This window comes from Chiloscyllium punctatum, chromosome 9 (assembly GCF_047496795.1).
Source record: "Chiloscyllium punctatum isolate Juve2018m chromosome 9, sChiPun1.3, whole genome shotgun sequence".
In the NCBI taxonomy this organism is placed as follows: Eukaryota; Metazoa; Chordata; class Chondrichthyes; order Orectolobiformes; family Hemiscylliidae; genus Chiloscyllium; species Chiloscyllium punctatum.
In genome coordinates this window covers 22,207,688-22,222,916 of record NC_092747.1, presented here as the reverse complement: position 1 = coordinate 22,222,916, position 15,229 = coordinate 22,207,688, and the positions used below count along the sequence as shown (strand labels likewise).

At 41.5% G+C, this 15,229-nt stretch overlaps 1 protein-coding gene across 1 annotated transcript in view; it reads right to left on the bottom strand.

Moving 5' to 3' along the window:
- atp10a (ATPase phospholipid transporting 10A) overlaps window positions 1-15,229 on the bottom strand; it is a 348,664-nt gene that overhangs the window by 205,278 nt on the left and 128,157 nt on the right. The window contains exon 3 of the mRNA XM_072577000.1: window positions 5,797-5,991. Coding sequence (XP_072433101.1) covers window positions 5,797-5,991 — 195 coding nt within the window. The remainder of the gene's footprint in view (window positions 1-5,796; window positions 5,992-15,229) is intronic.

Below are 15,229 nucleotides of genomic sequence, written 5' to 3'. Positions count from 1 at the left end.
CCTTGCAGAACTGGAATCACTGGGAATAAGGGAGCAAACTCTCCACTACTTGGAGTCATACCTGGCACAAAGGAAAATGGTTGTTGGCAGTCAGTCATCTCCAGGACATCTCTGCTGGAGTCCCTCAGAGTAGTGTCCTAGGCTGAACCATCTTCTGCTGCTTCAGTAAACCTCCCTCTATCATAAATGCCAGAAGTGGAGATGTTCAGCAAAGTTTAAACAATATTCAGCATCAGTTGTAGCATCTCAAATACCAAAGCAATCTGTGTTCAAATGCAACAGAATTAGGACAATATCCAGGCTTAGGCTGACAAGTGGCAAGTAGCATTCATGCCACACAAATGCCAGGCAATTATCATCTCCAATAAGAGACAATTTAACCACTGTCCCTTGATATTTAATGGTGTTACCATCTCTCACTCCTCTGCTCTCAACAGCCTGGGGGTTAACATTGACCAGAAACTCAGCTGGACTTACTACATAAACACAGTGGCTATATGAGCAGTTCAGAGGCTAGGAATACTGCACCTCCTGACTCCCCAAAGCCTGACATCCATTTACAAAGGCACAAGTCAGGAATGTGATAGAACACACCCCACTTGCCTGGATGAGTGTGGCTCCAGCAGCACGCAAGAAGTGTCACACTATCCAGGACAAAGCAGCTGCTTGATTGACATCACATGTACAATCATTCACCGCCTCCTCCACTGATGTTCAGCAGCAGCAGTGTGTATTATAACAAGATAATTCACCAAAGCTCTTAGACAGCACCCTCCAGATCCATGACCGTTTCCGTTTCGAAGGACAGGGCAGCAGATACATGGGAACACCATGGCCTGTACTTCCCCTCCAAGCCACTCACCATCCTGACTTGGAAATATATTGCTATTCTTTCACTGTCTCTGGGTCAAAGTCCTAGTATTCCCTCTCTAAGTGCATTGTGGGTCAACCTACACTACATGGAATGTAGTGGTTCAAAAAGACAGCTGACCACCACCTTCTCAAGGGAAACTAGGAATGATATAGACAGTGGATTTGGATCGGCACAGGCTTGGAGGGCAAAAGGGCCTGTTCCTGGGCTGCAAATTTTCTTTTGTTCTTGGGGCAATGAACGCTGGCCAGCAATACCCACAGCCCATGAATGAATAGAGAGAATCACAACTTTGATTTCGTAAAATGTCACAAGTTCTTCAAAGGAGAATGATCAAACAGAATTAAAGAATGTTTTAAAGATTACCTTAAAGGAAGAGAAAGAGAGATTAAAGTGGGCAGGAATTCCAGAGCTTAAAATTTCGACAGCAGAACACATGACCAAGTGGATGGTCAAGTATTTCAAATAAGCGAGGAGTCAAAAGTGAAGGAATAAAGGTCCTTTAGTGGGTTGGGTGTCTGTGAGACATTATATAAATAAGGAGGAGAAAACCATGGAAGGAATAGAAAACAGAAATAGGAATCTTAAATTTGTGACTTGCTTAACTCTAAGCTGACAGGATTGGTGCATGAACAAGACTTGTGATAATTTAGAACACAGCTTCTGCATGATCTCATGTTTACAGAGGGTGCGAGATAGGAAGCTGGTTATGAATATCATGAATTGAAAGCTCTTGGAATGAGGGTATAGTGAGAACTGCAGATGCTGGAGAGTCAGAGTGAACAAAGAGTTGTGCTGGCAAAAGCATAGCAGCATCAGAGCAGGAGAGGAGTTAAGAAAGATGTGGAAGAGGATTCCAGCAGTAGGTGAGCTGAGCAGAATGGGTGGTAGGTAATAGGGAGTATAAACAGAAGAGGAGCTGGAGCAAGATCTGAATATATTTTCCCCACCAGTATGGGGCATCTCCACGGAGGCTGGTATTCCATCACTAACTCACCCTTTATTTATATGTGCATAGTGCCTGACACATAAGAACATAATTATAAGAACGAGGAGCAGGAGTAGGCCATCTGGCCCATTGAGTCTGCTCCACCATTTAATAAAGTCAAAGTTGATCTTTTCATGGACTCTGCTCACGTTTAATTATTTTACTGTTCAAAAGTCTATCTATCTTTGCCTTCATAGTATTCAATGAGGTAGCCTCAACTACTACACTGGGCAGGGAATTCCAGAGATTCACAACCCTTTGGGTGAGGCAGTTCCTTCTCAACTCAGTCCTAAATCTGCTCCCCCTTATTTTGAGGCTATGCCCCCGAGTGCTTGTTACACCTGCTTCTATCTTATCTATTCCCTTGATAATTTTATATATTTCTATGAGATCACCCCTTATTCTTCTAAATTCCAATGAGTATAATCCCAGTTTACTTAATCTGTCTCTATAAGCCAACCATTTTAAATCCAGAACCAGCCTAGTGAACCTCCTGTGCACCCCCTCCAGTGCCTCTTCATCCTTCCTCAAGTATGGAAAGTTAAGTTCACCTTGTTGTGTTCGGATTTGAAAATACACTTCAGCAGGATTAATCCAGCCTTTGGAGTACTAGTCCAATAGCATAACCACTACACTACTGTGAATTAGTCTGACACGGGCCCAGCTAGCTCAGAGTGAGCTTCTAGAGGAAACAGAACATCTGATACTCCTGTTTAAATCTGTCATCCAGGGCTCCCTGATTAGACAAGGTTAACAACCCCAATCAGGGAACTCAAATTCTATGATATCCACCTGACTGACCTCATTCTGATCCCACTACAGGGCTGAGCAATGGGTTTGTGGTTTGTTTGATTCAGTGGATAAAGATCCTTAGCCATCTGACAGACTGCAGCAACCATTTTCAGGTAAGCAGTCATGGTGAGCAGACAGATTTGTAATTTTGAGCTCCAGAAATAATGGCTTCATGTTAAAAATGAGCAATTATGGATAAATATTCCCCACTTACTTATCATAAAAGTAAGAAGCATAGGAATAAATGCCCCTGCACGGGCAGGGAGGTCTTTCTAAAGATACTCTGTTTGAACTTCTGGGACTTGAAGAAGAAGTGGGCAGGACTATCCCTGGTATGGAGGGATTGTCTTATAAGCAACGATTAAACAGGTTGGGACTGCACTTGTTGGAATTTAGAAGAATCAGAGGTGACTTCATTGAAACATTTGGATTGTTAAGTGAGAGGGTGTTTCCCTTCACAGGAGAATCCAGGACTGGAAGCCATAATCTCAGAATTAAGGGATGCCAATTTAAGACCGAGTTGAGAAGGAATTTCTTCTTTCCTAGGGTTTCAGGTCTTTGCCACAGAGATCTGTAGGAGTACAGTGAGATTAGATTAGATTAGATTCCCTACAGTGTTCCCTACAGGTTATGCTATTGGACTAGTACTCCAAAGGCTGGATTAATCCTGCTAAAGTGTATTTTCAAATCCGAACACAACAAGGCAAACTTAACTTACCATACTTGAGGAAGGATGAACAGGCACTGGAGGGGGTGCACAGGAGGTTCACTAGGCTGGTCCTGGATTTAAGTGGAAACAGGCCCTTCAGCCCAACCAGTCCACAGTGACCCGCCGAAGAGTAACCCACCCGGACCCATCTCCCTCTGACTAATGCACCTAACCCTGTGGGCAATTTAGCATGGCCAATTCACCTGACCTGCACATCTTTGGACTGTGGGAGGAAACCTGAGCACCCAGAGGAAACCCACACAGACACGGGAGAATGTGCAAACTCCATGCAGACAGTCACCCGAGGCTGGAATCGAACCTGGGACCCTGGTGCTGTGAGGCAGCAGTGCTAACCACTGAGCCACTGCCACCCTGTCACTGTGTAAATTTAAGGCTGAGGTAGATTCTTGATCAGTAAGGGAATCGAGGGTCATGGGGAAAAGTGCAGGAAAATGAACATGAGAAATGTCGGATCAGCCACGATCCTATTGATTGGAGGAGCAGGCTTGAGGGACAGGAAGTTCCACATCTGTTTCTATTTTGTACAGTCTTAAATTCTTTGACAGTTCCTAGCACAAAGGTGGGTGTTCAGGTTGAGATATTACAGAACTTCTTTTGATCTTGTTCAACTTTAATCGTAAGAAAATAATACAATATACTAAGATAATAACAAAACAGTCAACCTCCACCTCGCTGCTGTGATGGACTATGTTGTGCATGTTTTGTGCAATGCCCATTTATTCTTCCAACTATATAGTTTGGAATAGGGAGGCTGTGAAATCCCAGCTTTGGAATTCCAGCATAATTACCTTGAATCTCCTTTCTCCAAAGAAAAGAAACACAATGCCTTAATATTTCCTGATAAAGTATATTCCAGCCAAGCGGATTTCATAGCTATTGATTACCTCTTAATCCTCTCAAAGGCAATAATGACCTTCCAATATTAGGAGATTGGATCTGTTTAGCTGGTTCACACAGCAAGAGATGGATTATCTGTGTAGCTTTTCTCTGTTGAAATCTTTGCAGAACGGTGAGGTTACGGATATTATTTTCAAGATTCCATTGGGGGGTACAAAAGCAGCTTTTCACATTTGTTTTAAAACTGCAACCAAGTTTGAAACAGTCAGATGTCTCTAATTAATATGTTTGATCATTCAAACTCATTGAAGTGAAGTAAGAACATCTATGACTCTTACAGGATATTGGTCATTTCTGTAGGAAACTGAACAGGTTGAAGTCTAAGTTTCTCTATTCAACCTGGATTGATTGGTCTTTTTAAGAACAATTGGGTGCTGTTACAGTCTGATATACACATCACTTTAAAAAAACAGCAGAATGTACAGTCTACCTGACTTGTCACTTTCAAAGCATTTATTTGCGTGCCCAACATACCCAGCCTTTTGCTGCATTGTTGTGTGGGTACAGAATATTACTGCTCAGCATGACCTGCCTTTATTCCACTATACCTTTCTGTCTTCAAATAACACACAAATAACCACAGGCCCAGAAACAAGGATATTCGTAAGGCATTCGTAATATTCTGGATTAAAAAATAAAATTGAATTACTAAAGACTAACTTATATTCTTCTGTTTGATGGTCTGCATAAAGAGAAACAGAGGTGCAGGCTATCTTGATATAATTTGATGTTTCTGATTAGTGTGAGCATATGCCTATTTTCTATAGCAGTTCGGTTTCTGTTGTTTAGGGATAATCAACATGAGGAGGAATGGGAGTATTGCATTTTTTTTTACTTGCATTGTTGCTCCTTGCTGTCTGGTGAAACATATTGATGACCAGACTCATCAGTTAACTTTTGGATTCAAGTAAACCTCTAAGGGGTTACTTCACGAAATTGAACTTGAAGTTTGGAGCTCAGCCCTCGGAGAATTGGTGTCATGTATCTCAGTTCCTACCCATCAGTAACTTCATGTAACAGAAGTCAGCTCGTTTCAAGTGGAAGCATTTTCCTCCTCTTTTCTAGGGGGTCTGAGTGTTTAAATCCCATGCCAGTGCATAAATCGTATTTCGCAGGTTGACATGCTGGTGTTATGTTGATGGAGGAACAAAAAGACAAGTCTTGCATTTATACGGTCCCTCCTCAAGCTGCTCCAGCTCTCTCTTCCCACTTTTAAGATGCTCCTTAAAACCTACCTCTTCAATTAATCTTTATAACCATCTTCACTAACGTCACCTAATGTTGCTCAGTGTCAAAAGTTTGCTTTGTAATACATCCTTGAGATGCTTTCTTACATTAAAGGCACCATAAAAAAGCACACTCCTATAATAAAGTTGTAAACAATTTTGTATTTTCTACTGATAACTCGTTCAGTTGAAATAATGAATTTCCTAGTTAACAATTGATAAGTTCTTGAAAATAATTTGAGTTTGAATAGCACTGTGATAGCCAAATTCTGCCATAATTAAGGAAAAATACCTGTCCAACACATCTGTTAGTAAATGGTTGATTGCTCTGTCAAATCTATATCGTCGATAGTCTTCAATAGCATCTTTAATTGCGACCAAGCCCAGAACTATAACTAATGGGATCATCGTGAGATCCTTCCGGAATGCTTCGACAACAGGGATCCAATTCAAAAGAGCAAGAAACAAAAAGTAGACATTGGCACACCTGTGAACAAAAGAATAAAGTTAGAAACAAATTAAGTTTTTGGAATTGTTAAAATAGCTAACAACTCAGAGTTAAAAACTGAATTTAAAGCAATTGTTACCAGTTTGTATATCTCCACTAATATCATGCTCTACCTGTCACTCAATTTTGTATCTCAGAGTTTATGACCATTTTAGTAAATGTCTCCTTCCATAATCTCCAAACCCATTCCTGCCTGCCATCTATCACCACCTCAATTGCTTCCATGGGATTTATTTTTAAAAATTTGGATTTTAAAATTAGAATGTGAAAACTCAGCGGTTATATTTTCACAATCAGTGGTTCCAACAAATGGTTACATTTTTCATTGACTAATTTCATTGAAGCACTCTTACTGTGTGCTCCTAGATTTATAGGTATAATCTAGACTAACACTTCTGTATATGCAGTATGGAGGGAACACCGTATTGGCAGCAATTTGGTCTTTGGATAATTGAGCTAATAGCTAACCTCCCTAGTTGAGACAATGTAAAGGATTTTATGATGATAGTAATGTGATCAATATTCTACCTCAATGAGCTGCATCAAAATAGATGAACCTGTCATTTGTCCGACATACTGTTTGTGGAACTTTGTGTATAAATTGGCTGTCTTTGCAATAGTAATGACTGCATTTCAAAAGTAATTAATTTGACTGTAAAAGATTTTCGAATCTCTTAAGGATAGTAAAGATGCCATTGGGGGTCAGACTTTCCTGGGGAAGCAGGATACTTATCATGATTAAAGTGCAAATTGGCCAGCGAGTTGTAGCGAGAAGTAGATGCTCCTTAAATTGAGGAATAGCAGAAGTTCTTGGTCAATTTGCATTGCTCTGATGTTAGCTTTCCAAGTTATGCATAACCTCCCTCTGAGTTTGATATAGTTGCTGCTAATTAAATTCCCCTTAAACACACTGCAGAAGACTTGAGTTCGGTGATCAGCACTAGTGACTTTCAGAACTGGTGATTGCCACTGACTGCCAATTTTTCTTTTCTTTAGAAAATAAATAATTATAAGCACATAGTCACAGTCCTACAAGTTTCAAGTTGTTTTAATATATTCTCAAATGCCAAATTTTAATTTTGTGATGCTTCTTATTTTTTTTCTTTCTCTTTTTCTCTCACACCTAAAAGACTCAGAGAGTCATAGAGATGTACAGCACGGAAACAGATCTTTCAGTCCAACTCACCCATGCCGACCAGGTAATCTAAATAAATTTTGTTCCTATTTGCCAGCATTTGGCCCATATCCCTCCAAACCCTTCCTATCCATATACCCATCCAAATGCTTTTTAACTGTTGTAATTGTACCAGCCTCCACCATCTCCTCTGGCAGCATTCTATACACGCACCACCCTCTGCTTGAAAAGCTGCCTCTTAAATCCATTTTATATCTTTCACCTCTCACCCTAAACGTATGGCCTCTAGTTTTGGACACACCCACTCCAGGGAAAAGACCTTGTCTATTTACCCTATCCATGCCCCTTATGATTTTATAAACCTCTATAAGGTCACCTCTCAGCTTCCGATGCTGCACAGAAAATAGCCCCAGTTTATTCAGCCTCTCCCTATAGCTCAAACCCTCCAACCCTGGCAACATTCTTGTAAATCTTTTCTGAACCCTTACAAGTGTCACAACATTCTTCCTATAGCAGGGTGACCAGAATTGCACATAGAATTTAAATAGTAGCTTAACCAATGTCCTGTACAGTAGCAACATGACCTCCCAACTCCTATACTCAATGCACTGACCAATAAAGGCAAGCATATCAAATCTTCTTCACTATCCCATCTACCTGCGACCCCACTTTCATGAACCTGGACTCCAAGGTCTCTTTGTTCAGCAACTATACTCAGGGCTTTACCATTAAGTGCATAATACCTGCCCTGATTTATTTTTCCAAAATGCAGCCCCTCACATTTATCAAATTAAACTCCATCTGTCACTCCTCAACCCATTGGCCCATCTAATCAAGATCCTGTTGTACGCTGAGGTAACCTTCTTCATTGTCCACTACACCAACAATTTTGGTGTCATCTGCAAACTCTCTAACCATACTTCCTATGTTTCCATCCAATTCATTTCCATAAGTGAAAAAGGCAGTGGACCCAGCACCGCTCCTTGTGGCACACCACTGGTCACAGGCCTCCAGTCTGAAAAGTAACCCTCTACTAATACCATCTGCCTTCTATCTTCGAGCCAGTTCTTTATCCAAATAGCTAGTTCTCCCTGTATTCCCTGTCATCTAATTTGCGAGCCAGTCTATCATGAAGAACCTTGTTGAACACCTTACTGAAGTCCATTTAGAACACGTCCACCACTCTGCCATCATCAATCCTCTTCATTACTTCTTCAAATACTCCATCAAGTTAATGGGACATGATTTCCCACACACAAAGCTATGTTGACGATCCCAAATTCGTCTTTGCCTTTCCGAATACATGTAAATCCTATCTCTCAGAATTTCCTTCAACAACCTGCCTATCACCGATGTCAAGCTCACTGGTTTATAGTTCCCTGACATTTTCTTACCACCTTTCTTAAATAATGGTACCATGTTAGCCAACCTCCAGTCTTCTGGCACCTCACCTGTGACTATCGATGATACAACTATCTCAGCAAAGGGCCCAGCAATCACTAGCCTGGCTTCCCATAGGTTTCTAGGGTTCACTTGATCAGGTCCTGGAGATTTATCCACCTTTATGGGTTTAAGACATCCATCACCTCCTCCTCTGTAATATGGACATTTTCAAGATATCGCTATATATTTCCCCACATTCTTTACCTTTCATATCCTTCTCCACAGTAAAGACTGATGAAAAATACTCATTTACACATCTGCCATCTCCTGTGGTACCACACAAAGGTGGCCTTGCTGATCTTTAAGGGTGGAAGTGGGTACTGCAGATGCTGGAGATTAGAGTCAAGATTAGAGTGGTGCTGGAAAAGCACAGCAGGTCAGGCAGCATCCAAGGAGCAGGAAGATCGATGTTTTGGGCAAAACCCTTCATCAGGATTCCACCTGACAACTGCCTGATGAAGGAGCAGGTCTCCGAAAGCTAGTGCTTCTCATTAAACCACTTGGACTATAACCTGGTGTTGTGTGATTTTTAACTTTGTACACCCTAGTCCAACACTGGCATCTCCAAATCATATACACAGCAAGTTGTCATAATCTGTACTGCCTGAAAAGGTGATGGTAGCAGGTTCAAAACCAGCACTCAAACGTAGGAGCACATGGTCAACAGATACTTGTGAACACCACCATCAGCGAGTTCCCCTGTAGGCGACACACCACCCTGACTTGAAAAGATATCGAGGCTCCTTTACAGTCGCTGAGTCAACAATCCTGGAACTACTTTCCCAACAGTAGTGCGGGTGTCCCTACATTGCATGAACTACATTGGTTCAGGAAGGCAGTTCACCACCAACAAAGGCAATTAGGGATAGGCAATAAATGTCAGCGGGCCAGTGGAGCCCATACCCCAAGATTGAATAAAAAGTATTTTTAATAAGGAAGAAACTTGAGGGGGAAAGACACTGGTCTACAGAAATAAAGGGGTTAATTGAATAACTCTACCAAAAATTAGGCCCCTTCAGCTGAATGGCTTCCTTACATGCTGTATCAATGAACAAATCTATGGTTCTGAGGTATGTTTTGGGTGTTTCTGGTGGTTTCGAGCTTCCAGTGTGTACACTGTAATAATTGTAATAAGGTCAGCTAGGTGGACTTCATAAAACATGAGTTCCCTGATGAGGCCTGTTAACCTGGTTCAATCAGAGATCCCTAGCTGACAGTGATAAATATTAATGTCAGAGGTTCCTCAGAGTTGGCTGTGAGGAGGCCGGACAAGTGTTAAGTAGTATGCACATGTAAGTAAAGGGCGACTTGGTGATAGATACCGAACTCTGTTGAAATATTTAATTCCCTAATGTATTCTACTGACTTTGTTCTTGCCAACGGCTCAGGAAAGCTGTTAACTCATTTATTTTAAATAGGCTAAGGGCTCTGCTGATACAGCCTATAGACAAATACACAAAGCTTTTATATACTATTATCCCACTGAACAACTTCAAGCATCAAAAGATTTAGCTTTTCTGGTGGCAGGTAGAGTTGAACATCCAAGACTTATTGATTGCATGATATTGGAATCAAAATCCTATTGATGCCCAGCTGGACTCAAAATTACACGGAAAAGTCATTGTACAGTGTGCTAAAGCAATCTTCCATCTCTTACTGGTGCACAGCATTAGCCATGTTAAGAACATCATTTTAGAGACCCCTAGTGGATGTGGTAGCAGGTCTACAGTCTCAGCATCTTTTATTCTATATTGTAGGTGCTGATAAAACATAATGCAGCATCTTTTCTATCATTAGATGGGATGACAGCAAGATAGATTCTTCTACATTATACTCAACCTGACCTTTTCACTAATATTTGCAAATGGAAGATTTATGCCAGCATGTCAGTTGCAAGAAATCCTTATGCACTGAAAATGTCAGAACAAATATGTCTGTAATGTATGACTGATGGTAGAAGGAAGTTCCACAACAGCACTGTGTTTCTCCTAACGATATACGATTGTTCAGACCTCTGGTGTTGCAATGTTTTTCCATAGAAAATAAACAAGAACATAATATTTACATTTATTCCAGTCCATTGTATAGTTCCATTTCATAAGAAGCTTCAGAATTTTGTGTTAATACTTTACTGAGGTGAGAATTTCACTGATGAGGCAAACATTTATTGCCCATTCCTGTATACCTTTGAACTTGTGAGGACATTTTGGCAGGCAATCAACCATATTGCATCAGGTCTAGTGTGATATCTCGGTCATAAGGCTATAAGACAGAAGAACAGAGTCCAAAAGACAGCCCATAGAGTCTGCTGTGTAATTTCAGATGGGACTAGATTGGGTTGGGATAGCTGGTCGGCATGGACAAGCTGGACCGAAGGGTCAGTTTCCGTGCTGTACATCTCTATGACTCTATGACTATATCATAGTTGATATGTTTCTCAACCTTATTCTCCTGCCTTCTCCCCAAAACCCTTGATTACTAATCAAGGACCTTTCCATCTCTGTCTTAAAGATACTCAATGACTTGGCCTTCACAACTTTTTGTGATGGGTTTTCCAGGTTCGCCATCCTCTGACTGAAACATTTCCTCCTCGCATCAATTCTAAAGGGTTGTTCCTTCAGGCCATGACCTCAGGTCTTAGTCTCTCCTACGATTGGAAATATCTTTTCCACGTCCATTCTATGCAGGCATCTCTGTATAATATAAGTTTCAATGAGACCCTTTCGTCCACTAACCTCCATTGTGTATAGACTCAGAGTCCTTAACTGCTCTTCCTATGACAAACCCTTCATCTCTGCAATCATTCTTGCGAACCTTCTCTGGACACTCCTTTCTTAGAAATGGGACCCATAACTGTTCACCATATTCCAAATGTGGTCTGACCTGAGCCTTAAAGACCTCCAGCAGTATATTTCTGCTGTTGTGTTCAAACCCGGTAAGAATGACACATTTTCTTTCCTCAGGGTGATTAGCGAGTTAGATGGGAGTTTAGTGACAATCAGCAACAATTTTGTGGGTACCATTAGTTTCAATTCCAGATTTACTAATTGAGTTGGAATGCCATCAGCTGCCATGATTTGGAAGCATACCTTCAGAATATTAGTTGGGATTGCTCGTCCATTAACATTGTACCACTGCTCCACAATCTCTCCTTAACAATTTACTTGCATTAAGCCTCTGATGATTCTGTGGGTGTTTGTGATTCCTGTTACCTAATACAAACAGTTGACCATTTGTAGGCAACTTTTTGATAGTCTATTAAATTTGTTAAGAAGCAGCAGCTTAGATATATCAGTTAACTAGATAAAAAAAAAGTATACGGCCATGATAGTTGGGAATAGTTCACAGATACTGGAGGACAAATGGGTTGTTGGAGTGGAATGTGTTGGTATTGCTAATGATGTGAAGGCAGAATTCTGCTCTCTAGCCAAAGTGTTTGAGAAATCTTCCCTGGGTCTTCCTCTTCTGGTCTATCTTCCATCTGGAGAAGACAGTTTCCAGGTGATCACAAGGACCTTATGATGAGAACAGCCCTCTGCCCCAGAGCACTCTTTCAGGAAACCTATTTCTTGAGGCTGTTTGGTTGGGCAATGTCAATCCATTATCTAAATTCTTTGTTCAAAGACCATGTGGCAGCTACTCCTGATGTCAGATGACCATTGTCCCCTTGCCCACTTCAATTTGAAGGTTAGATTCATTCCTTCTAAGAACAAAAACTTGGTATTTTTCGAAATTCTGTATTCATTACAGAGTAGTGTGGCATCCGGTAAAACTTTTGTTTATAAAAACTGAAAGAACTGCAGATGCTGTAAATCAGAAACAGAAACAGAGGTTGCTGGAAAAGCTCAGCAGGTCTGGCAGCATCTGTGAAGAGAAATCAAAAGTTAATGTTTCGGGTCCAGTGACCCTTTTGGGTCTGTGCTGAGGAAGGGTCACTGGACCCGAAATCTTGCTGAACTTTTCCAGCAACCTCTGGTTTTTTTTATTTTTATAGAAGGCTAGTTACCAATGTAACAGTTAAATGAGGTTTCATGCTGCATAGGATACATTAAATATGGAACACAAAAAGAACTTTGGTACATCCAAGCATTGAACAAGGCCCAAGCTGATAATTAGAATGGCCCTGATTTTCGTGCTTTGGTGATTATGTTTAAAGGATACATCCCACGTGTGAGGCAGTTCATAAATGAAATATGAGTATTGTGGATACAATTCAGTAGTAATTCAATTGAATTGATAAACTGGAATGCAAGAGAATAAGACATTCAATGAAATGGTGCATTGAATAAGACAGACGGCAGAGGATACTTCTATTTGAATGATTGAGGGACATGGGTTACAAGAAGCTGTGGGCAGTACGGCGGCTCAGTGTTTAGGGACCTGGGTTTGACTCTACCCCTGGTTAACTGTGTGGAAATTGCACATTCTTCCTGTGTTTGCATAGGTTTCCTCTGGGTGCTCTAGTTTCCTCTCACAGTCCAAAGATATGCAGGTTAGGTGGATTGGCCATGCTAAATTGCCCGTAGGAAAAAAATAAGTGGATGGAATGGATGAGCCCCAACTGCAAGAGCCCCGATGCTGCCTACACCACTGCCGCCATCTTGATTCCACAGCTTTCCGACTTGGAGGCAATTGGAAATGAACCATAGTTTGCAGAAAGCTAGCACACATGACAATGGGTAACCAGGAAGGCTAATGGAATGTTGGCCATTATTTCAAGGGTGTTGGAGTATTAGAGTAAGGAAGAGGGCATCACAGTGGTTTAGTGGTTAGCACCTTTGCCTTACAGCACCAAGGTTGCAGGTTTGATTCCAGCCTAGGGTAATCTTTGTATGAAGTCTGCCTGTGCCTTGTGGGGTTTCCTCCAGGTGCTCTGGTATACTCCTACAGTCCAAAGGTATGCAGGTTCAGTGGATTGTCCATGTTACATTGCCCAGGGTTGTGAAGGCTGGCTAGATTAGCCATGGTTAAAAATCTCATAAGGAGTTGGAGTTGGAGTTGGGGGGGGAGGGGTGGGGTAAGGGGTATGGGTCTGGGTGGGATGCTCTTTGGAGGTTTGGTGCAGAGTTGATGAAGTGAATGGCTTCTTACTGCTCTGTGGGGAGTTTAAGTCTTACTGCAACTGTATAAGGTGTTGGTGAGACCACATTTGGAGTACTGTGAATGGCTCTGTTCCCCTTATTTAAGGAAAGATATCATTTGGAGGTAGATTAGATTAGATTACCTACAATGTGGAAACAGGCCCTTTGGCCCAACAAGTCCACACTGATCCTCTGAAGAGCAACCCACCCAGACCCATTCCCCTACATTTACCCCTTCACCTAGCACTACGGGCAATTTAGAATGACCAATTCACCTGACCTGCACATTTTTGGACTGTGGGAGGAAACCGGAGCACCCGGAGGAAACCCACACAGACACAGGGAGAATGTGCAAACCCCACACAGACAGTTGCCTGAGGCAGGAATTGAACCCTGGTCTCTGGCGCTGTGAGACAGCAGTGCTGACCACTGTGGCATCATGCTGCCCATTAGGTCAGAGAATATTCACTAGGATGATCCCTGGTATAGAAGGATTGTCTAATGAGAAAAGAATAAACAGTTTGTGACTCGACTCACTGGAGTTAATAAAGGGACATCAATTTAAGACAGATGAGGAGGGATTTCTTCTCTCAGAGGGTTGTGAGTCTTTGGAACTCCTTGCTACCCAAGAGCAGTGGGGGCAGAGTCTTCATGGTTATTTAAGACTGAGATACATCAGTTCTTAATCAGTTTGGGAATCAAGGGTTATAGGAGAAGATTAGGAAAGTGGATGTGAGGAATATCGGATCAGCCACGATCCTATTGAATGGTGAAGCAGACTCTAGGGGCCAAATGGCGTGCTCCTGTTCCTAATTCTAATGGTCTTATGGTCTTGTTACCATTACTGAGCTTTGATCAGCCCTTATGCTACTGAAAATAAGCCATGACACAGCTACGGTAGAATCATTCTATGAGTTGACATTAGTGCCCAGACATGGTGAAATGTGGTGACTGCACATTTTATCGCTAGCTTTTGTTTTTCATTCCTGGCAATGTGAGGCTAGCATTCATTGACTATCAGCCAGTGGATTTGTTATTGTTTGAGACTGAACAAATTGACAAATAAAAGATGTAGGTGAAGAATCCAAACTCAAGAGCATTTTGAACCAAGCAAGATGAACAAGATAATTTTGCCTAATGGAAGGGTTCTTCTTTCTATAAAGCACTAATAAGAACCACTCTCAAAATGTAGAGTCATAGAGTCATACAGCATGGAAACAGACCCTTTGGTCCAACCAGTCCATGCTGAACATAATCCCAAGCTAAACTAGTCCTATCTGCCTGTTCTTGGCCCATATCACTCCATCCTTTTCCTATTCCTGTACTTATCTAAGTGTCCTTTAAACATGGTAACTTTGCCCACAGCCACCATTTCCTCAGGAAGTTCATCCAACACACGAACCACCATTTGTATAAAAAGTTGGCCACTCATGTCTTTTTTAAAAATCTCTCTCCTCTCATCTTAAACATATGCCCCCCTAGCCTTGAAATCCCCCATCCTAGGGAAATTCACCAACTACTAACCCTATCTATACCCTTCATGATTTTATGAATTTCT